Below are 24807 nucleotides of genomic sequence, written 5' to 3'. Positions count from 1 at the left end.
TTGTAGCCAGTATTTATGTGGCTCATCCAGTTCAGTTTCTGGTGAATGGTAACTCTCAGGATGCTGATAGTGGGGGATTCAGCGATGGTAATGATATCGAATGTCAATGCGATGGTTAGATTCTCTCCTGTTGGAGATGGTCATTGTCTGGCACTTGTGTGGCACGAATGTTACTTGCCATATGTCAGCCCAAGCCTGGATATTGTCCAGGTCTTGCTGCATTTGGACACGGACTGCTTCAGTATCTGTGGAGTTAAGGATGGTGCTGCACATTGTGCAATCATCAGCGAATATCCCCACTTCTGAAGTTATGATGGAAGGAAGGTCATTGATGAAGCAGCTGAAGATGGTTGGACCTAGGCTTGATAGATCCTAACTTTTAATTTGTTTGTTTAGATACGTGCAGATGGGCTACTGAACAGAGTCACCAGAGTCAGCTAATGAACTTTTAACAAAAGAATAAAATTTATTTAACAAGAAAAGATGAACTTTATTACAATACTCCTTTATCCACAACTATACCTTTACAGATATAAACAGATTTGTAAGGATAACACAAGTTACAAAAGCTATCTTATACTCTAATGTTAACAGTAAGTACACAGTTTATGTAAACCAATAGGCGGCCTGTGGTCAGACACACCACACTCTGAAACCAAATGACAGATGCCACCTCAACCAGATGCTATGGATCTTTTATCAACTCCCGCCAGACGCTTGTCACACTGTGAGTCAACCAGGCTCACTGAACTCTGTCTTCACACGAGGGTTTCCAATCTCCACTCTCCAAAAACTCACATTGGAATCTTCTCTCAAACCAATGCTTTCTCTTAAACACCTTCTGCAAGGGTTCACCTCCAGGGTTTCACACTCTCCTTCCGATGTTCCTCTCCCCTGGGTCACCACATGCATTCAAGCTTTCCTCCACACACTCTCTCTCACTGACTCAGTTGTTAACAGTACACCACTGCTTCATACGCCCATAGCAAAGAGTTACAGACCTTCAGTTGCCTCTTTGGACCTTCTGGCTTCTCACAAGCCTTTATCCCTTTAAGCTTGAAGCTTGGAGCCTTTCTCTGCTCCTCACTCTTAACTTCACTTAACAGGACCTTTTCCAAGTTCCTGTCTTTCCTTTGACTAGAAGGTCTTCTTGGGACTTTCTCATGTTCCACTTCCCTGAATTTGGGGACTCTCTCCTTTAGTTTGGGACTGGCTATCTGTCCCTTTTGCTCCAGTCTCTCTCTGGCAGCTACTTTCAACCAACTTTAGCTTGAAACTGGCTGTCTGAGCCTTCTAGGCTGCTTCTGCCTGGCAGCTGTCTTCATACTGAACTCAAAACTGCTGTTTCTTTAGTTTGTGTGTGTGTGTGTGTGTGTGGGGGGGGGGGGGGGGGTGGGGGGGGTGTTGGTGGAGCTGCCTCTCTGGACCCCTGTTGCTAGGCAACAGCACAGGTTTTTTTCTACTCTTGTGTTTGCTTAACTTCTCTTTAGGAGTTGTAAAACTCATTAGAACTGCAGACACCTTTTAAAAAGTGAAATTAAAACTCAACTTGACCTATTCTTAACACACAAATACAGAAATACAGATCAAACTTAAACTTTAAAGCTAAAACTCACAAATACAAATATAACTTACCTAAACTATTGCTATTTCCTAACACTTGTTGGAGATGGTCATTGCCTGGTACTTGTGTGGCGAGAATGTTACTTGCCACTTGGAAGCCCAAGCCTGGATATTGTCCAGATCTTGCTGCATTTGGACATGGACTGCTTCAGTATCTGAGGAGTTGTGAATGGTGCTGAGCATTGTGCAAACATCAGCAAATATCCCCACTTCTGACCTTATGATGGAAGGTCTGACAGATAGGGAAGTTATTTCTTCTGATAGGGTAATCAACAACAATGAGATATAAGCATGAAATTAGAACTCATGTTTTAGGAGGGAGAATAGGAAGCCCTTTATCCACATAAAGGGTAGTAGAATTTTCTGTCCCAGTGGCTGTGGATGCTGGTGACTTCATGACTGCTCGAGTTAGATTTTTGTTAGGTAAACATAGAAATCAAAGGTGGGTAAATGGAATGGAGGTAAAGATCTAATTGAATGGTCAGGCTCCAGGGCTGAATGGCCCACTCCCATCCCTATGAAAAATATTGTGTCTGCAGCTTTGCCTGTTCATTGCTACACTCACGATTGTACATTGTTACACTCATGGTTGGTAACTATGGTGTCGTTCAAATATTGGAGTATCAAAGGAAACTTGGCAATGAATCTTTGGTGGTTAATGGAGTTGAAATAAATTTTCCAAATTAAATCTTTTTTTAAATGGTAAATTTCTGCGCCCCTTGAGATGGGGTAAAACGTATTTCACTCTGTGTCGGCATTAAACATTCCCAGTGGAGGGAATCGAACCCTCATTAATACCTCCAACCAGGACTGCAAACCCTAAATCGCACAGTATCAATAAGCACTTGGTCAGTGGAGTGAACCAGGGTTTTGCTGCAGCCTCCCAGACACAGGGGGCGCTTTGAGCCCAGCTCCGGGCGGCTGAGCATGCGCAGATTCGCCTGTCGGTCACATCCATTGTAGATACAAAATGGGGGTGGAGAGTGATTGTACCAAAATCGCTTTAAACACATAACTAAAATCTTTAAAGATTTACTGTCGAAAAACAGTTCAGAAGTATTATAATAATTAAATGTAGTCCTCCATCATGCTTTGCCTTTGCTTTTTTAACAGTAGTCGCCTCTCTTGGTTTTCAGCTCCCCCCGTGTCTCCTAACGGTCCATTCCGGATTGCGCCAACCATTTGATTTTTTTCAGCGGGAGAAATTGCGGAATGAGAACGGAATAACGGGCAGGGGAGCGGAAAACCGGGCGGGAGATCGGAAAAGCCAGCGAGAGATTGCGGGGTGAGTGCGGAAAAACCGGGCGGGAGAGATTGCGGAGTGAGTGCGGAAAGGCGAGCGGGAGAGATTGCGGGGTGAGTGCGGAAAGGCGAGCGGGAGAGATTGCGGAGTGAGTGCGGAAAACCGGGCGGGAGAGATTGCGGAGTGAGTGCGGAAAGGCGAGCGGGAGAGATTGCGGAGTGAGTGCGGAAAACCGGGCGGGAGAGATTGCGGAGTGAGTGCGGAAAGGCGAGCGGGAGAGATTGCGGAGTGAGTGCGGAAAGGCGAGCGGGAGAGATTGCGGAGTGAGTGCGGAAAGGCGAGCGGGAGAGATTGCGGAGTGAGTGCGGAAAGGCGAGCGGGAGAGATTGCGGAGTGAGTGCGGAAAGGCGAGCGGGAGAGATTGCGGAGTGAGTGCGGAAAGGCGAGCGGGAGAGATTGCGGAGTGAGTGCGGAAAGGCGAGCGGGAGAGATTGCGGAGTGAGTGCGGAAAGGCGAGCGGGAGAGATTGCGGAGTGAGTGCGGAAAACCGGGCGGGAGAGATTGCGGAGTGAGTGCGGAAAACCGGGCGGGTGAGATTGCGGAGTGAGTGCGGAAAGGCGAGCGGGAGAGATTGCGGAGTGAGTGCGGAAAGGCGAGCGGGAGAGATTGCGGATCAACTCCCTGGTAAGAGTCTGTTAATAAACTTAAAGTCCATGCAACTGAATGCAAATTATTGACCTGGTTAAGAGATTGAATGAATGGTAGAAGACAGAGAATAGGGATAATGATTAAACACCCTCCAATTAACTGGATGTGACTAATGGTCTTCTGCAAGGATCTAGCTGGGACCTCAACTATTCACAGTATTTATTAACCACTTTTTTATTTTGCTTATCTTCACACTCCCTTCTCCCATGGAGAATGGTGTGAAGTGCTGGAAGGATTTTGGAGGCTGATTAACAGCTTTGTGTACTCACCTTTCATGGCCAACAAGTCCAGGAGGTAACAAGCAGGGTAGGCAAAGGGAACCAGTAGACCTAATATATTTGGATTTCCAAAAGGAGTTCACTAAGGTACCGCACATAAGGCTACTTAATAAGATAACAACCCATGGTGTTGGGGATAGTATATTAGCATGGATAGAGGATTGGCTAACTAATAGAAGATAGAGTTGGGATAAGGGGGGCATTTTCGGGATGGCAACTTGTGGAGTGCTGCAGAGATCAGTGCTGGGGCTACAATATATATTAATGACTTAGATAAGGGAAGTGAATGTACTATGGCCAAGTCTCTGGATGACACAAAATTAGGTGGGAAGGCAAATGATGAGGATGACACAAGGAGACTACAGAGAGATATAGACAAGTTAAATGAGTGGGCAAAAACTTGGCAGATGGAATATAATGTGGGACAATGTGAGGTTATGCACATTGACAGGAAGAATAGAGGAACTGAATATTATTTAAATGGAGAAAGGTTGCAGCACAGAGGGATTTGGGAGTCCTTGTGCATGAATCCCAGAAAGCTAACATGCAAGTTCAACAGATAAAAGGGAAGGCAAATGGAATGTTGGTCTTTATTTCAAAGGGAATGGATTATAAAAATAGGGAAGTCTTGCTAAAACTATACAAGACACTAGTTTGACCACACCTAGAACACTGTGAACAATTTTGGTCCCCTTATCTAAAGAAAGATATATTGGCATTGGAGGCAGTCCAGAGAGGGTTCACCAGGTTGATCCCGGGTATGGAGGGATTTTCTTATGAGGAGAGGTTGGGTAGGTTGGGCCTGTACTCATTGGAGTTTAGAAGAATGAGAGGCAACCTTATTGAAACATATAAGATTCTTAGGGGACTTGACAGGGTAGATGCTGAGAGGTTGTTTCCCCTTGTGGGAGAGTCTAGGACCAGAGGGCATAATCTCAGAGTAAGGGGACACCCATTTAAAACAGAGATGAGGAGGAATTTCTTCTCAGAGGGTAGTGAATCTATGGAATTCTTTACCACAGAGAGCTGTAGAGGCTGGGTCATTAAGTATATTCAAGGCTGAGATAGACAGATTTTTAATCAGTAAGGGAATCTAGGGTTATGGGGAAAAGGCAGGAAAGTGGATTTGAGGATTATCAGATCAGCCGTGATCTCATTGAATGGCAGAGCAGATGTGATGGGCTGAATGGCCTACTTCTCCTACATTTTATGGTAACTCGAATCCGGTGTCTTCTGGCCTAGAGGCAGGAGCACTCCCAATTGAACCTCTCGGGTTCCCTATCAACAGCTTAGGTGATGGGATAGAATCATCTCCGAGTTTGCCAATTAATTCAAAGCAGATATTAATAGATTAAATGAATGGGCAAATGGATTTCAGTATTAGCAAATGTGAGGTCGTCCACTTTGGACCTAAAAAGTGTAGAACAGAGTACTTTCCAAATGGTGAAAAGCTAGAAAGTTGGAATCTAAAGAGATTTGGGAGGTTTCTGTACAAAGGGAATTAAAATGCCATGAATAGGTACAAAAAACATCAAAAGAGATAATGGAATGCTGGCTTTTATATCAAGAGGACTTAACTACAAGGAGGTAGAAGTCATGCTTCATCTATACAAAAGCTCTGGTTAGACCACACCTGGAGTACTGTGAGCAGTTCTGGGCATCACACTTTAGGAAGAATATATTGGCCTTAGAGGGAGTGCAGCATATATTTACCAGAACGTTGAGGCATCTAGCACAAAGGCAGGGGAGCCTAAAAAATTAGAGCCAGACCTTTCAGGTGTGAATTTACGAAACATTACTGCACATGAAGGATGGTAGAAGTTTGAAATGCTCTTCTGTAAACGGCAGTTCATGCTAGGTCAATTGTTAAGTTTAAACTTTGAGATCGGTTAACAAATGTCTATCAAAGGTATTGAGATAGATGAGGCAAAGGCAAGCGTGTGGAGTTAGATCACACATCAGCCATGGTCTCATTGACTCGAGTCTAAATGGCCTACTCCTGTTCCTATGTATCTGAATATCTGTGTGAGTGGACACGTGTGTGTGTGCGCATGTTTGAGAGAATGTCTCTGATTTTCCAGAGTAATTCGTCTTGGGATATTTCAAGTATCATTTCCTATTGGATCTCATGTAACCATGCTCTGTTTTGAGAGAAGCTGCATCAAGATTGCTATAGAATGACTCCACTTTACCTCATCTTTACTGTTCATTATTTTTTATTTATAGATTTTGACCTGATGCAAAACATCTGAGAAAAGCAATAATGAGAAAAACCAAAGGCGCTTCCACTTCAAAAGGATCTAATTTGCCTGTACACCAAAACACAAGAGTTGAGGTGCTTTAGCCTTAAAGTTGTTTATGTTTTTTTTGAATGTCTTTTTGATAAGAACATAAGAGACAGGAGTAGGCCTACTCTGCCTCTTTTAGGGAAGGCCTCCTGAGTAGCATGCCACTTGGGCACTTAGTGGACATCGGCACGCCTTCCCCGGGATAAAGGACCCCAGGGCAGAATCAGAAGCTGGCAGCTCTGTTGAACAACAGTGCCACCGGGGAGGTAGTCGCTGCTGCTGGTATGACACCCACCCAAGGCCTAGGATCATTGCTGGATCCCAGGCACAGGTGAATGATAGTGGGAGGGGTGTTGCAGGGGTGGTGGGGAAGGGAATTGGCAGCAAGGGCTGGGAGGTGGCTCTCAGTGGGCTGTTGCTTCCTGATGCTGGATCCCTCAATCAGAAACTGAGTGCCTTTGAACAAGGGGCACCCCTCTCCCCACCTCCAGGGATCCCGCATGCAAGTTGTCAGGGCTTGAAAATTGCAGCTATGAGGAGAGATTGGATAGGCTAGGATTGTTTCCTTAGAACAGAGGAGGCTGAGGGGTGACCTAACTGAGGTGCACAAAATTATGAGGGGCCTAGATAGGATAGACAGTAAAGACTTGTCCCCCCTAGCTGAGGGGTCAATTACCAGAGGGCATAGATTTAAGGTGATTGGGGGGACATGAGGAAAAACCTTTTCACTCAGAGGGTGGTGGACATCTGGAATTCACTGCCTGAATTGGTGGTTGAGGCTGAAATGTTTAACTCAGTTAAAAGGTACCTGGATCTGCACCTGAAGTGCTGTAACCTGCAAGGCTACGGACCAGGTGCTGGAAAGTGGGATTAAAGTGAGCGGCTAGTTTCTTTTTCTCTTTTTTTTTGGCCGGCTTGGCTGAATGGCTTTTTTCTGTGCCATAACTTTTCTATGGTTCTATCCTGCATGGGTTTGCTTGTCATGCTCCCTGCATAGTGAGCCCCCTGTCCGCTGGGGTGGGGGGGAAATGCCAGCAGTGGTGGGATGAGGTCCCACCGAGGGCCTCAATTGGTGGTGGGGCGGGGTCCCAACCCACCACCCTCCTGCCTGATTAAATGTCTCCCTCATCCAAACTCACCTTTGGGGGCATTAAATTCTGGCCATTTTCTTGCCTGGCCCTTAATTCCCCTCCCTCCACTGCCACCTACCCCCACTACTAGCCACTATCTTCACACCAAAGGATTAACAATTTCAAGAATATCACTGTAGATTTATTCAGGGGCCGCCTAGTTTGATGCCAGAAAAGACAAAATCAAAGTAAATCAGTGTCTGCTATGCCTGTGATGATTTAATTTTAAACAATTAATATCTCTTGCTATATTAACAGTGAGAACTTGGAATTTATTTTTCTTTTATTCAGGCTTCTAAAGGTGTGAGATCTAAAAAAGGTAGAGGAAGTCAGACAAATAAAAGACAGACTCCTGCCCAGAGAGAGAGAATCAAGTCGCCAAGTCAAAAGCATCCAGAGCCTTCACCAAACCTCTCCTGCATTTTTAGAAATCCAGACAGTCAAGAAGATGATGAATATTATGGTAAGGAGTTAATGGTGGAGAGTCGGGCATTCGTCAAGCACACAAAGTCGTACTATCCATAGTGTGCTTACTCTTAGATTCTGTTTTCATGAATGCCTGGGGTCCCGGGAATAAAATAGATGGTGCAATATAGCATGGCAGTAGGACCGACTGACTGTATAAACTTTGTGATTAAAAATTCTAACCCAATTATTGGGTTTTGTCAGACGATTTGATTTGACCCTGCGGTACAGATTTTAACTTTTCGCCAGCCGACCAATAGTAACGCCAAGCGATTCAGCCCGTTTTGAAAGCTGGGCTTCCTCACTGCGTCACCGGTGGGTTCCTTGGGCACCTCGTTGCAGCTTGCCAGCTCTCGCCCAGTGCAGGCTTCGCCCACTTGTTTCCCAAAACAACTGTGATAAGACCTTGCTTAACATTTTAAAAAGGCCTAATGCCAGCCACAGGTGTGTGTCCCACCTACCCTGCTGTGGGCCCCTTTCAGAATGGTGTCTTTTGAATCTGGAGTGGGAATGGAGAGGTAAGTTTTACGTTATGATTTGCAGGCACTCCAACCCTGTTTCCACCCAGCGAAGTGGAGTAAAATTCTTCCCCTCTTAATCTGAAGCCCAGCAGAGGAGGAACTCCTAGTACTTGACTTTGGCATTCTTAAACTGAAGCCCTGGCATCTCTTGTGTTGAGGAGAGGTTTTTCTGATAATTTTAATTTTGTGCTTGACAGAAAGGGATCTTCTAGATCTGTTGGGTTTGCATCAACTATTGTGCTTCCTGAATAATTAACTTGGCCCATCTCCCAATAAAAATGTGGCAGTTCCAAGCTCCCTACAAGTGGAAATTAATTTGCAAATGTTGTAACTCAGCCTTGAATGCTATTGTAAAGTAGGCATTTTATAGTTTTTGCAGAACGCATTTTATGGAACTCTGCAGTTTTAGACACACTTGTTTACTCTGTCATCTTGTTGTCTCTAATGTGAACTTTCTAACACAAAGTTAGAAGTTTTAACCATAGACTTCCCCAGGGCCTCTATGTCAATTTTATTTATAAGGTTTGTGGAATGTGATTGGGTTCATTTGGTTATCTTTCCCAAACTAGAGATAAGGCTGATCCATTCAAGTAGCTCAACCAAGTACCAGGAAAATCTGTCCATAGACAGTTGTTTAGTCACTGCTGGGACTTGAATTCTGATTGGAAATCTAGTATTGTACTGGCAATTAATTGATTTATATTAAGCAACTAGACCAACATAATAGATATCTTTAAATCATGCCCGGTGGGGGGGCTTTTTTTTAAAAAGTGGAATTGGGAGTGCTTGAACCCAGAACTGAATCTGAAACAGTCTCCTTTAGCCTAATGAGAATTACCTGTTGTAGATTTGCCACAAGATGTCATCAGAGAGGTTCTTTTTATCTAGTTAGCCGATAACATCCCACTATAGTATGGGTTTTTGTTTTTAACATTAGAGTCATAAAGGTCCACAGCACAGAAAAAGACCCTTCGGCCCATCGAGTCTGCGTCGGTCAAACAAGTACCTAACTGTTCTAATCCCATTTTCCAACACTATTCTCGTAATGTAACTGTATAGAAGCAATTATGGGGCTTTTTAGAACTTTATTCCAGGAAAGTGTCCCTTAATTGATAGCATAAAAATTATGAGTGCTTGAAATTCTGTTCAGTTATGTTTTTATAACTCTTAACTGCTTTTGTTTTAAGCTGGAGCATCTCAGCTGTACAAACAAGTGTGGCTTCCTAATTTAGCACCAACAAATTAGAAAGAGGGCATAGTAAGCGCTGAGGTATACAGTGAACCTTACGTGTTTTTAGTTCACTTATATATGTAAGCTTCACTGGCAATATTCAATATTTGCCCAAATACTGGAAAAGCTCAGACCCAAGTACTAACTGATTGGGTAGAAATCAGATGGTAATGCCCTGTTGGAGAGCTTCTCTTAGCAGGAAACTATTGAATGTTAATGAAATCTGCATAATGCCTCTGAAATAACTACGAAAGGTCCATGAAAAGTGTGGAAAATTAATTTGCAGAATATTTATGGATTTCTACAAGTGGAAGTTTTGTATTTTATCCTGTATGTTTTCAAAATATGGAAAATGGAATCCAATTCTGACATGCTGTTTGAACCTTTAGCGATAGAATAGGGTTTATTTTTCAAGTAAGGTCTGCTTCTAGGTATTATCTAAGTGTATAATATTTCTGGATTATGGATGTTAGCACAGGGAGTACAATTAGTGTAAAGAATGACATATTTGTGGGACATTTTCTCATAAGGCTCTTTTGACATTGAAAGAAGAGCAATGACAACAAGGCTGTCAGGCCACCCAAGGTCCTTGAGTCAAATATACTAGTGCTTAAAGTCAAGGCCATTGGTGATGGTTTTCACAGGGAAAATATGGATCCCAAATTCCTGCAGAATCCCATTCAATAAGAATAAAATATGACTTCTTCAGTCACTAAACAATGGCCCCAATTGTAACCGAACAGAACTGTGAAACACGATCCCCAAAACATCAACATTCCTGGAACTGTGTAATAAATATAGAACTTTACTTTTTTTATATAACCATGTCCATATAGATGCAAAGCAAATTCATACGACAGAGGCAGTGCTCATTTTAACATGACAATAGCAATTGCTTTTGGAATTTATAGGAGCTTTTTAACATCTGGGGCTAGTTTTCAGTCTGCATCAGGCTTTTTGAGGATAGGAAACTCCAGGTTGTTTCAATTAGTCCAAAGATAAAACAGTAGTCTGGTACGATGATGGATTCACCATGGTTATTTTTTCAATCTGACCAGTTGAATGAGGGGAGATGAGAAGTAAGGTTTTGTTGTGTTGGTGGCATGGAGGTGGGTGGGAAATGCATTTCTAATATTTCTGACATTTTAACGCTGTGTGGGTCAACTTTGATGGCAGCAAAGAGCTATATCTAATTAACAATTTCAGATGAATAAGAGTTTATAATCATTAATTAAAGGTAGTGTTTGCTGCCAGCACGTGCATGTGCAGTTGTACTATTTTACTCCGTGATCACCATTGTGACACCACAGTAAACTTAATCACAATTGTCAGATTAATTCAATACATTTATCTGGGTGCTTTGTCAAATGATCGGTTGAAAATGAGCATTATGTAGACTGCATTTTGCTCCATCTTACAGCTTTTTAAAATGCAAACAGACATTTAACCAACAAAAGACAATAGCATCTTTAAAGTTTACTTGTGGCAGCCGGGATCTTAATTTGATCTTTAGTGATTTATGCTTCAGATTTGGTTGCAAACTGAACTAGATTTCAAAAAAACATACACTCAGTGTTGCTGCTCCCACCTAACATGAATGTTTGCCTTTTCAAAACCATCTGTGTTTAAGTGCTTACCAGCTCACTTTCAGCCAGGGTGTGGGGTGCTTTAGCAAGAAATTACCAAAGCGATCCTTCCATTGGTGTGTCTGAGTTATGGGGCATCAGCAACTGGCTGGATAAACATCAATATTGGGAACACTGTACTAGACTAGCAGGGATGCCAACCTCTTTGAAGAGTCTGTATACAATTAAAGGCAATTCTAAAGAGGTCACAGGTGAGCAGAAAAGAATCCAGATCTCTTCTAACCTCAAACTAAAGGTGGCAGTACCAATCACAGCAAAATAAAAGTTTTTACTCAGGACTACAGGTTAGAATTGTAGCAAATTTGGCAACCATCCCATCCATCCCTTCATCCAAGTCATTTATATAAATTGTAAACAGCTGAGGTCCCAGCACTGATCCATGTGGCGCACCACTCATTACATCTTGTCCAGAGTTTTGAGGTGCCTGCTGTACTTAGTCCACCTTAATGTTGGACGGGCAGGGTATTTAACAAGCTTAATTGTCCTATCAATGGCTTTAATTGGCCATTGACAGGTTGGCGAGCGGACAGCTGATTTCGATGTCCGCCCGCCTTCCTCAATATTTAAATGGACTGAGATGATGTCGGGGGTTCCTCCTGACGTCATCCCGTGTTATTTTCCTGTCGGTGAGCGGGCCCCGCCCCCGAATTGCCAACGGGAAAATTCTGCCCATTATCTGCACATATGGGATTAGTTTGCAACTATATATTGGCACCACCTAGCTTGCCCCACTGCAGTAAAATCCCATACTAGACTTAGTACTGTGCAACGAGATGGGATTAGTTAATGATCTCATAGTGAAGGTGCCCCGAGGTAGTAGTGGCCATAATATGCTTGAATTTTACATTCAGTTTGAGGGAGAGAGGTGTGGGTCTGAAACTACATTTTTAAACTTAAATAAGGGCAATTATGAGGGCATGAAAACCGAGCTGGTTAAAATGAATTGGCAAATTAGGTTAAGGGTAAGGTCAATAGAAATGCAGTGGCAAATATTTAAGGGGATATTTCAGAATATACAGAATAGATACGTTCCAACGAGTAAGAAAAAGTCTAAAGCGGCAGACGTACCATCCGTGGTTAACTAGAAACGTTAAAGATAGTGTCAAAGAAAAAGTATATAATTGTGCAAAGAAGCTGGAAGGCCAGAAGATTGGACAGATTATAAGGGAACAGTAAAGGATGACTGAAAGATTAATAAGGAGATAAAAATTAGAGTATGAGAGAAAGCTAGCTGGAAATATAATAACAGATAAGAGTTTTTATAAATACTTAAAAAAGAAATGAGTTAACAAAGTGGGTGTTGGTCCTCGTGAAAGTGAGTCTGGAAAATTGATAATGGAAAACAAGGAAGCGACAGATGCATTGAACAGGTATTTTGCATCAGCTTCCACTATAGAAGATATAAGTAACATCCCAGAGGCAGCTATAAATCAGGAAATAGAAGGGAGGGAGGAACTCAGGAAAATTACAATCACCAGAGAAGAGGTACTGAATAAATTGTTAGAGCTGCGGGTTGACAAGTGCCTGGGTCCTGATGGACTTCATCCTTGGTTCTTAAAAGAAGTGGCTGGTGAGATAGTTGATGCATTGGTTTTAATTTCCTGAAGCTCCCTAGATTTGGGAAAGGTTCCATTGGATTGGAAAGTAGCAAATGTAACTCCAGTATTAAAAAAGGAGGGAGGTACAAAACGGGAAACTACAGGCCAGTTAGCTTAACATCTGTCATAGGGAAAATGTTAGAAACTATTATTAAAGAAGGTATAGAAGGGCACTTGGATAGGTTCAAGGTAATCAGGCAGAGTCAACATGGTTTTGTGAAAGGGAAATCATGTTAATCCAATTTATTGATGTTCTTTGAGGAAGTAACATGTGCTGTGGATACAGGGGAACCGGTGGATGTACTGTACTTAGATTTCCTGAAGACATTTGATAAAGTGCCGTGTCAAAGGTTATTGCGGAAAATAAAAGCTCATGGCATAGGGGATAACATATTGGCATGGATAGAAGATTGGCTAGTTTACAGGAAGCAGATACCAGCCATAAATGGGTCATCATTAGGTTGGCAAGATGTAACGAGTGGTGTGCCACATGGGTCAGTGCTGAGAGCTCAGCTGTTTACAATTTATATAAATGACTTGGATGAAGAGATGGATGGGTTGGCTGCCAAATTTGCTGATGACACAAAGATAGGTAGGAAAGTAAGTTATGAAGAGGACTTAAGGAGGCTACAAAAAGATATAGATAGGTTAAGTGAGTGGGCAAGGATTTGCCAAATTGAGTATAATGTGGAAAATGTGCTATTGTCCATTTTGGTAGGAAGAATAAGAGGCAGATTACCTAAATGGTGAGAGATTGCAGAGGGACCTGGGTGTCTTAGTACATGAATTGCAATAAGCTAGTATGCAGGTACAGCAAGTAATTAGGAAAGCTAATAGAATGTTATCATTTAAAGCGAGGGGAATTGAATACAAAAGTTGTGAGGTTATGCTTCAGTTATACAGAGCACAAGTGAGGCCACATCTGGAGTACTGTGTACTGTATTAGTCACCTTATTTAAGGAAGGATGTAAATGCATTGGAAGTAGTTCAGAGAAGGTTTGCCAGGCTAATACCTGGAATGGGCAGGTTGTCTTATGAGGAATGGTTGGACAGGCTAGGCTTGGAGTTTAGGAGAATAAGACTTTGGAAGAGTAAGGCGCCTTTATTGAAACATACAAGATACTGAAGGAACTTGACAGGGTAGATGTGGAGAGGATGTTTCCTCTTGCAGGAGAATCTAGAACTAGGGTCACTTTAAAAATAAGAGGTTGCCCATTTAAATCGGAGATGAGGCACAATTTTTTCGCTCAGGGTCGTGAGTCTTTGGAACTCTCTTCCTGAAAAGGCAGTGGAAGCAGAGTCTTTGAATATTTTTAAGGCAGAGCTGGATAGATTCTTGGCAAGCAAGGGGGTGATAGGTTATTGGCGGTAGGCAGGATGCGGATTTGAGGTTACTATCAGATCAGCCATGATCTTATCAAATGGTGGAGCAGGCTCGAGGGGCCGAAAAGCTTATTTCTGTTCCTTGTTCTTATGCTTATATTTCACAACCACCTCTATGTTGTCAGCCTGGCAATTGGACATCAAATCAAGGATATGTCAGAACTTCTTCCATACTGAATTCTGCGACAACTCAAGCTTATCTTATTTGGGTGCTGGCAAGAAAACTGTGTCCTTTCGCTGCAGTTCTATTCTCCCCTGGCTGCTTGCTCAAATTGAACCAGACATGAGAACAAAGGGTGAAGCAGGGATAACATTACATGATCTCTCCCCTTACCAGTCTAGATTTAGAATGTAGGATGGGAATAGGCTCTTCATTGATGATCCCATACAAGATGAGTCTTGTGACGCTTTTCTGTGCCCATTTCTAGTGCAACTACAACTATTTTTGAGACAAATGTCCTGTGTCGTATCATTCTATGATATTATGAAAATGGAACTCCATTTTGTCAGTGTGGATTATGCTTAGTACATTTTAAGACACGGTGGAACATTTGTACATTGTCTGGACATAAGTGATGTAGCTACCGTTTCATGCACTTGTCTAAGTTTCTGTATTAATTAAGATCCATTGATTTTCTAGCTATGCTGCATACTTTCAAACTATGTACAGTACGTTATAATGGTGTTACATTTTCTCCACGTGTTGTCAAATACATAGTCCTCAAGTTATGATCTAAATCCTCAAGTTTTTAACTGCTTCCAATGCTGTTGTTGCTGTCTGTTGTGTCATCGTCACATTTGACCATCATGCACTTAATTTTCCAATGCAGATTATTTACGAATGTGATTTATAAGCAGGGTTCAACTGGTCTCTGACCCGGTCAAAATGCGTATTTTAAAAGGGGGTGATTTTATAAATTTAGACATGATTTAATTTAGCTGTGCAGGGCCTGGTTACTGGATTCAAAATTAAACCTTTTAAACTGTTTTAGTTCAACAGTGATATAACCATCAGGCAAAGACTCAGACACTGAATTAATGAATAATACCAACATTTATTGAATAAAGGATAAAATAAAACAACAATACACTTATTAATTAACTAAAGGAGCAAAGGGACAACAAGGTCTATTTATCAATAGTACAATCCAGACTTCACGACTTGAAATGGATGGTCAGTCAGAAGGAGTGGAAAATGACCTCAAACCTTATCATCGGCAGGAATTCTGCCTCTGTCCCCAGGCCCAATACTGCACTATCCGTTCTCTCACTGATAAGAATTCTGCCTCTGTCCTGGAGAATATACAATACAACCTGTTTCTCTTCTTTTGGTGTGTATAAACAAGCTGGTTCTGAAAACCCTCTTGTTGTTAATAGCTAATTGGTCAATAATGTTACATGGATTAATTTCATTGGATTTGTCCATCTGCCCACATTTCCTTAAATGTAAGACAATGGATTACTTCAGGATGTATTCTTTATCTTAATACTTCACAAGTTCCTTATTCATTAGGCCCAGTACTAGACTTAGTCAAGGACAGTTTATTTTGATAGGGGTTTTGGTGGAATAATGTAGGTGCTTCCCACACGCAGCATGTTTAAAGTAGGGATAGGAATGTTAGTAGAAAAACAGGAATAGAGAAAATCTGATTTTCATTAACCATCTGATTAATTACTTATTCTTCAATTACAGAGTAATTGAGGTATTATTTCTAATAATCATCTGCTGCTGGTTAGTTGCTACTTTACAATACTGGTGGTTAGTGTACTAAAATGTTGCATAGTTTGGCAGCAGGTATTCAAATCACAAAATGGCTTCTTTGTGGTAAGTTGCTAGTACAAAACGGTGGCTTGATATTAGTCTGCTGCAGAATCTAGCTCTAAAAATGGTCACGTTAAGCAGGCAAACTAAATCCTACTAAGATAAAATCTAAAACTCGGGCCTGCTTACACAATGGTTTCGCTCCCTCCATTTGCACTGCCTGCCCACCACTGCCTTTGACATTACAACTTTCATAGAGACACATTACTTCCTATTTTTTTAACCAGTTTCATATCTGCTCTGTTTTACCCAGGATTCATGAAGCTTTTTATTTAATTGCAAATCCTTCATATCGAACTTCTCAAGCAGAACCTTTCCTTTGTAAATTCTTTCTAAGTTATTATTAAACAAGTACTCCCACAAATTGCATTTCAAAATAGATTCCATTATTTGTGTATCATTGTCTCCACCTCTAAAACACCACATTTAAATTGGGCAATCATTTAATTTGGCCATAAAACCATTATTGCCAGTTCCAAAGTTGCTATTTATAGCTTGCTAAGCGCACTAGATATTTTGTGTAGAAACAGGTGTTCACTTTGTAATTTGCATCTTATTAAGGTGCAAATAATAGTGTATACTTTATCACCACTAGCTGATGTCAATTTACAGCTTGCACTGCTCAGCAAATTGCACCTTGTTAAGGTCCAAAAGTGCAAAGTAGACAGGAGATTATTTTTTACCTCCTCGGCCTATCTTTGCAGCTGCACTTGATGTGTCATTTATTTTTCAGCTTTCTGACTACAGCTACCCGAAGAATATTCTAAAATATCAGTGATCATGTAGTTCTTCTACAAAGAAATAGCTGTATCTTGATCATTTTTAAAAAATGCATAGCCATTGACATTTTTGCATGAAAATCTATTTCATTGATATTTAAGTTCTTCCTTCTGAACAGCATGAATATTGCAGGATGGGAGAAACCATCCAATGTGTATAAGGGGCAAATAACACTGGCACCAACGTGCCTTCTATAAATAGTGAGGACTGGACTGATATTGACTATTGGGCTTGTAGTTGACTGAGTAAATTTTGTATTTCTTTTTACATGTTGATATTAAAGTTGCTGCTTCTAATCTTACATCCATCTGTGTTCAATGATTATTCCATGCTAATAAGCCACCACCCAACAAATTTTCTTCCTGATCATCTTCAGCGCCAAAGCATATTGCAATAGTAAAATAGAGTCATAGAGGTCTACAGCACAGAAAAAGGCCCTTTAGCCCATCGAGTCTGCGCCAGTCAAACAAGCACCTAACCATTCTAATCCCATTTTCCAGCTCTAGGCCCATAGCCTTGTATGCCATGGCATCGCAAGTGCACATCCAAATACTTCTTAAATGTTATGAGGGTTTCTGCCTCTACCACCCTTTCAGGCAGTGAGTTCCAGATTCCCACCACCCTCTGGGTGAAAAGATTCTTCCTCACATCCCCTCTAAACCTCCTGCCCCTTACCTTAAATCTATGCCCCTTGGTTATTGATCCCTCCACCAAGGGGAAAAGTTCCTTCCTGTCTATCCTATCTATACCCCTCATAATTTTATACACCTCAATCATGTCCCCCCTCAATCTCCTCTGCTCCAGGGAAAATAACCCCAGTCTATCCAATCTCTCCTCATAACTAAAACTCTCCAGCCCAGGCAACATCCTGGTAGATCTCCTCTGCAATCTCTCTAGTGCAATCACATCCTTCCAATAATGTGGATTCCAGAACTGCACACAATACTCTAGCTGTGGCCTAACCAGCGTTTTATACAGTTCCAGCATAACCTCCCTGCCCTTACAGTTCTGTATCTGTGCCTCGGCTAATAAAGGCAAGTATCCCATAGGCCTTTTTAACCACTTTATCTACCTGTCCTGCTACCTTAAAGGACTGGTGGAAATGCGCACCAAGGTCCCAGGGACCTACCATTCATCGTGTATTCCCATGCCTTGTTTGTCCTGCCCAAGTGCATCACCTCACACTTGTCCACATTAAATTCCATTTGCCACTGATCAGCCCATCTGACCAGCCCGTCTATATCCTCCTGTAATCTAAGGCTATCCTCCTCACTATTTACCACCCCACCAATTTTTGTGTCATCCGCGAACTTACTGATCAACCCTCCTACATGCAAGTCTAAATCGTTTATATATACCACAAACGGCAAGGGACCCAACACCGATCCCTGTGGAACCCCACTGGACACAGGCATCCAATCACAAAAACACCCCTCGACCATCACCCTCTGCTTCCTGCCAATTCTGGATCCAATTTGCCAAGTTGCCTTGGATCCCACGGGCTCTTCATTATCAGTCTCCCATGCGGGACCTTATCAAAAGCCTTGCTGAAGTCCAAGTAGACTACATCAAATGCATTGCCCTCATCTACACACCTGGTTACCTCTTTGAAAAATTCAATCAAATTGGTCAGACATGATCTCCCCTTACAAAACCATGCTGACTGTCCTTGATTAATCCCTGCCTCTCCAAGTGTAGATTAATTCTGTCCCTCAGAATTGCTTTCAATACTTTCCCCGCCGCTGACTGCCTGGCCTGTAGTTCCCTGGTTTATCCCTTTCTCCCTTCTTGAATAATGGTACCGCATTGGCTGTCCTCCAGTCCTCTGGCACCTCTCCTGTGGCCAGAGAGGTATTGAAAATTGTTACCAGCACCCCTGCTATCTCCTCCCTTGCCTCACTCAACAGCCTGGGATACATTTCATCCGGGCCTGGAGATTTATCCACTTTTAAGCCTGCCAGACCACTTAGAACCTCCTCCCTTTCTGTGCTAATTTCTTTAAGTCCTTCTGCCTGATTTCCATACCCGCCTTGTCCCTCTCACTTGTGAACACCAACACAAAGTATTCATTTAGAACTCTACCTACGTCTTCCGGCTCCACACACAAATTACCACTATGGTCCTTGATGGGCCCTATTCTTTCCCTAGTTATCCTCTTACTCTTAATGCACTTGTAAAATAACTTTGGATTTTCCTTTATTTTACCTGCTCATGTTTTTTCGTGCCCCTTTTTGCTCTCCTAATTTCCTTTTTAAGTTTCCCCCCTACACATTATAGCCATTTTTTTTTGCATGAGACTGTTATGTATTGAATGTCTTGTTTATCTTGCCATACTTTGCAAGCCAGTGCATTGTGGGATCGCAGAGTCCATGTTGTTTTGTTAGTTCTGTTACTGCAGTAGAATAAACGAGAGCTGCAATGTTCAGTCATCTCCACGGCTCCATGAGTGTTGATATTATCGGCCATACAAATATTTAAACATAACAGAGACCATCTATCTTTTAAGAGTATTTCTTGTTGGCTTGTTCTGAAAGTCAGACCAGGTTCAGTTTTCAGCTGCGCATTAAATTTGTGATCCTTAAAAGCTGTTTAATTACTCACAGCAAATATTAAAAGTGTTCCCACAAAAAAATCCTAACATTTTTCATTTGCTTATTTGCTTTAACATTTTTTATGTAGGTAACCCATTGCACAGCACAGCAGTGTTTGATAATGAATCAGAGCTAAACAATGAAGGAAATGATAAAGAAGCAGAACGTCCTGCACGGAATAATAATCAAGGGAATCCTACTCAGCAGTCTATGCCTCTGATTGAAAAAATTAGGACTGAGAAACGGTAAAAAGGAAGCTGGATGAATATTTTTATTTCTTACTACAGAATGGATTGTTTTAGTAGTCAATTAGCTAAACTGCCTGCTTTGTTTCATCGGTAGAAAGTTCAAAACTTAAAAAGCATCCCTCAATGTTTTAGTTGCTTACTTAGCTTCCCTGTCAGGAACTGAGTTTTTCAGCCCAGGCTTAATTCTGGCCTTCGATGAGTTAGTTGCCCTTGGCCAGAGCAATGTTCTGGCGCACTGGGTTAAGGGGAACAAATCAACCAGTGCTTCTGTATGCTGTTCAGACACCCTTGCTGAAAAATTTGCTTGCATGGATATGGTTGCCAACCCTCCAGTATTGGCCTGGAGTCTCCAGGAATAGATGATCAATCCTCAGGGCAGCTACTGTGTGCAACCTTGGTGAAAAATCATTGGGGCATTATATATTTTTGTCATTTTCTTTGAAAGTTTCTCTACCAGATATAAAAATATAGAAAATGGGGAAAAATAAGGCTGTTTAGCAGACAGTCAAGCATTATCCAACTGGGTAATGAGTCTTACTGCTTTCCCATTGGCATAGGAAGGCAGTATGTCATAAGGGTGGATGTGTTGGCTGACTAATGGCAAGAGCGTAGGGCCAAGTCATGTGATGAAACTTCCAGGAATACCTTTAATCACAGTTGGCAATCCTAAGCATGGACATTGAATGAGAGCAAGATTAGCACAACTAGGATACCCCACAATCTTACAAAAACAGTCAGATGCACACAAGAAGAATCACACCTCAGACAAGTTACTAGAACTAGGCTCAATGGCAACAATTTAAATATAATTTTACAATCCTCAGTGTTGTCAGGCTCCTTGGGCAGGATTTTAGCCTCTACCCACCACCCTGATGAAGGTGTGCATGGAGGCCGGCACGTGTGACATCCTGCACGTACTGGTTTGCTGGTACTATTTTTCACCTTTTCTCTTCCCCACCCAGCTGGGGCATTTTCTCAGAGGCAGAATAGTGGGTGGCAGGGCAGGGTAACCAAATAAAGGTAATTAAAGGCCACTTAAGGCCTAGTGTCAGAGGCCGAATGGAATTTTTGTGACCTAGGTAGTTTCCTGGAGAAGGCCTTCTAGCAGCAGTCCGGGGGCCAGTGCTCCAGGCAGGCTTTGAGGCCTGCCCCACCTTCTTAACCACAGCTGTGGCCGCAGGCCGCCCTGTGAAAGCCTTTCCCCCCACAGTTCCAAAGACCATAAGACATAGGAGCAGAGATTAGGCCAATCGGCCCATCGAGTCTGCTCCGCCAATCAATCATGGCTGATAAGTTTCTCAACCCCATTCTCCCGCCTTCTTCCTATAACCTTTGATCCCCTTACCAATCAAGAACCTATCTATCTCGGTCTTAAATACACTCAATGACCTGGCCTCCACAGCCTTCTGTGGCAATGAATTCCATAGATTCACCACTCTCTGGCTAAAGAAGTTTCTCCTCATCTCTGTTCTAAAAGGTCTTCCCTTTACTCTGAGGCTGTGCCCTCGGGTCCTAGTCTCTCCTACTAATGGAAACATCTTCCCCACGTCCACTCTATCCAGGCCTTTCAGTATTCTGTAAGTTTCAATCAGATCCCCCCCTCATCCTTCTAAACACCATCGAGTATAGACCCAGAGTCCTCAAACGTTCCTCATATGTTAAGCCTTTCATTCCTGGGATCGTTCTCGTGAACCTCCTCTGGACCCTCTCCAGGGCCAGCACATCCTTTCCGAGATACGGGGCCCAAAATTGCTCACAATATTCTAAATGTGGTCTGACCAGAGCCTTATAAAGCCTCAGCAGCACATCCCTGCTTTTATATTCTAGTCCTCTCGAAATAAATACCAACATTTCATTTGCCTTCTTAACTACCGATTCAATCCATCAAGCTTTTGGTTATTGCACCTAATCTCCCTTCTTGCTTGGTGTCCATTTGTAAAGCAAGTTGGCATTTTTTAACATTAAATGCAATGTATTAATGCAGATTGTTTTGCATTTGCTTTTCCTTCTTGCTGTTTCCCTTTAATTGATCTTTCTGCAGTTGTTAGCCAGTAGGGAGAACTAGTTGGCGATACTCTTTAACAAAGCACCATGAATCATGCAAGGAGGAAGCAGAGGAAGAGAGTATACTCACCTTCCGGTTTTACTTCCTCATGGTGGAATTGCCAGTTACCTCACCCTAATAACCTGGTTGAGATCAGCAACTGTAAAATTAGGAGCCTGAATCCGATGAGTGCAATGTATTAATACACCAGTTTTCAATAAGTTTTGCTGCCCGTTGGATTGCTTTGTGAAAATTTGTCGTGTCTCACCTTTCTCAATTCTCCTTTCTTGTGCATTCCAGTGCGTTGACTCGTATATCTGAAGGTGTGGAAGCACAACAAAATGAAGTGAATACAGAAAGTGCTAGCAATGAGGCATTGAGTGAGAATGCAAATGAACCTATTCAAAAGGTGCTATCTCATATGACTTTAGATCTGGTGGAACTTTTCATTATTAATGTAATCGTTTTACTACCACAAACCATCTTATGGTATAATAGCAAAACAGAGATTATTTTTATTAAGCATGATTCCAAGGAAAGGTTTTCCCGTTGCTTTTCCACTCCACTGGTGAGAACTCAAACAAAGAAGAGTAATAATTGGTTAAGCGGCAATGACATTGGCAGGACAATAATTTGAAAATTGCAGGTACAATTAAAAATGTCCTTTTTATTGCAAAGTTGAATCAGGTAATGCCCAAGGTGACTTTCATTGACATTTCTATTTTCTTCAGAACATAAGAAATAGGAGCTGGAGTAGGCCATTTGGCCCTTGAGCCAGCAATATCATTCAACAGGAGCATGGCTGATTTTCTACCTCGACTCCATCCAATTGCACTATCCTCTATCCATTAATTTCCTCAGTACCCAAAGATCTATCTACCTTTGTCTTGAATATTTTCAATAACTGAGCACCCACAGCTCTCTCGGGTAGATGCATCTAAAAAATCACATTCTTTGAGTATAGAAGTTTCTCCTCATCTCAAACCTAAATAGCTGACCCTTTACTCTGAGTCTGTGACCCTGTGTTCTAGATTCCCAGCCAGGGGAAACACCTTCTCAGCATCTACCCTGTTAAACCCATTAAGAATTTCATGTGTTTCAATTTAGTTCAGGAGAAATGTATCTCCACATGAATGGATGAAAGTGTTGGAGCAAGTAATTCAGGGCCATTTGTGTCTAAAGTGCCTATTTAATTTTGGTTGCTTTACCTAATTTAAAAAAGTATTTCACAGACAGAAACCAAGAGAGTGAAGTTGAAAACAGTATCCAGTTCACAGCCCAGTAAAGCCTCCAAGCGATCTAAGGACACTCGGTCACGGACAGGTGCAGTAAAGAATCCGAGCGATGGGAAATCCGGAATTAAGCAGACAGCTGCTTCAGCTGGTGCCACAAAGAAGTTGTTGGTTGAAACTCGGGCGTCAATTTCAAAACGGAAAAAGCAAAGTAACATGAGAGCAGATGCATCAGCAGCTCACAGCAGGGACTCCCCTTTTCATGCAGAGCCTTCCACGGTAAGGAACATGCTTTTTGATTCACTTATGATTCCTTTTTGTTTGGCCAGACCAAACAAAATTGAGGAGGAGAAAACACAAAGTTGGCAAAGTTCAGAAACATTTGCAGGTAACCTTGAAGCTTAATCTGTGTCGCCCTTTGAAATAATGATAAAATAGAAGTGGTTTTAAAAACATTCAGAAGTACACATATCCCTGCCATATGGAAACATTTCGATTTTGGTTTCATTATGATGCGAGTCCTTTCTTTAACCTACATTATTGATCTGGCCTCATATTGCAAGTTAATAATAGTTCACATATTTGAAATTGGTTAATGTTGATTAACAGTCAACGATTTGCTCAAGTTCAAAGCTACTGTGAATAAATTGTTTCCAGCATTTAATAAGCAAGGTGATAGCTTATTGACAGTTGTAAAAGAAAAGCTAATATGTTTCTGACCAACTAGTTTAATTTTTGTGCAATTCTTATGTATGAAATAACATACCAAAATATAACCAGCATGGCTGTGATTTTATCGGTAAAATGCATTTCCATCTATCGGTAAAATGCATTTCCATTTATTTGCAAATATTTCTGTGTGCGTATAAATATGCGTATATAAAATTCTATGTATAAAGAATATATTTGCAGTAAAAACAGAAGATGCTAGAAATATTCAACAGCCTGGCAGCATCTGTGGAGAGAAACAGAGTTACTATTTCAGGTTGATGATCTTTTGTCCGAATTCAAAATGTCATTTGACTTGAAACATTTACATTGTTTTTCTCTGCACTGATGCTGCCTAATCTGCTGAGTTTTTCTATTTTTTAATAGCATTTTCTATTTTTATTTCAGATTTTCAGCACCTGCAATATTTTGCTTTTTGAATATATTTGTTGTTTGGTTCCATTTATAAAATTAACTTTTTCCTGCTATCTTTTAAAGTGTCTGTTTATGCAGCATTCTATAAGAGGTGTGAGATGACTCATTTTAAGGCCACTGACGATGCTGTTTTTTTTACTGTTTGCTAGGTGGTGCATTATATGACTTCCCTGAAAGAAAAACTGCATTTGGGAAATCAATGTGTACTCTGTGCCTCTATGTGTAAAGGCACTTTTCATGGCTTTAATTACCTACGCTTGCACTTTCAGAAAATTGAGTATTTAGTATTTATGGAGACATGGCTGCAGGATGACCAAGGTTGGGAACTGAATATCCAGGGGTACTCGATATTTAGGACGGACAGGCAAAAGGGAAATGGAGGTGGTGTGGCGTGGCATTGTTAGTTAAGGATGAAATCAGGGTGACAGTGAGAGGATATTGGCTCAGAAAATCTAGATGTAGAATCAGTCTGGGTGGAGCTAAGAAGCAGCAAGGGACAGAAAACATTAGTAGGAGTTGTCTATAGGCCTCCAGACAGTAGTGATTAGGTAGGGGACAGCATTAGAGATGCATATAACAAGGGTGCTACAGTAATTATGTGTAACTTTAACCTACGTATAGACTGGGCAAACCAAATTAGCAATAGTACTGTGGTGGATTAATTCCTGAAGTGTGTACAAGATGGTTTTTTTAGACCAATGCAGCAAGGAACCGACTAGGGAACAGGCTATCCTAGATTTGGTATTGTGCAAGGAGAAGGAATTGATTAATAATCTTGTTGTGCAGAGTCCTTTAGGGAACAGTGACCATAACTTGATAGAATTCTTCATTCG

General features: G+C 41.7%; 1 protein-coding gene across 6 annotated transcripts in view; it reads left to right on the top strand.

Moving 5' to 3' along the window:
* The first annotated feature begins 2569 nt into the window (after positions 1-2569).
* Positions 2570-24807, top strand: part of cenpu (centromere protein U) — a 46423-nt gene continuing 24185 nt past the window's right edge. For 2 of the 6 annotated variants that reach the window (XR_013579436.1, XM_078562137.1), the window contains exons 1-6: positions 3406-3550; positions 6079-6187; positions 7562-7733; positions 19396-19552; positions 21900-22008; positions 22832-23110. Coding sequence is in view for 5 of the 6 variants with exons in the window: in XM_078562137.1 (XP_078418263.1) it covers positions 6116-6187; positions 7562-7733; positions 19396-19552; positions 21900-22008; positions 22832-23110 (789 nt within the window). In the remaining variant the exon portion in view is untranslated. Of the gene's footprint in view, positions 2909-3405; positions 3551-3821; positions 3940-6078; positions 6188-7561; positions 7734-19395; positions 19553-21899; positions 22009-22831; positions 23111-24807 lie in introns of those variants that run through there. The other 4 variants (XM_078562174.1, XM_078562148.1, XM_078562165.1 and 1 more) reach the window with 4 other exon arrangements.

The sequence above is a fragment of the Cetorhinus maximus genome, chromosome 2 (assembly GCF_964194155.1).
Source record: "Cetorhinus maximus chromosome 2, sCetMax3.hap1.1, whole genome shotgun sequence".
Classification (NCBI taxonomy): Eukaryota; Metazoa; Chordata; class Chondrichthyes; order Lamniformes; family Cetorhinidae; genus Cetorhinus; species Cetorhinus maximus.
This window is presented reverse-complemented; position numbering and strand designations above follow the sequence as displayed.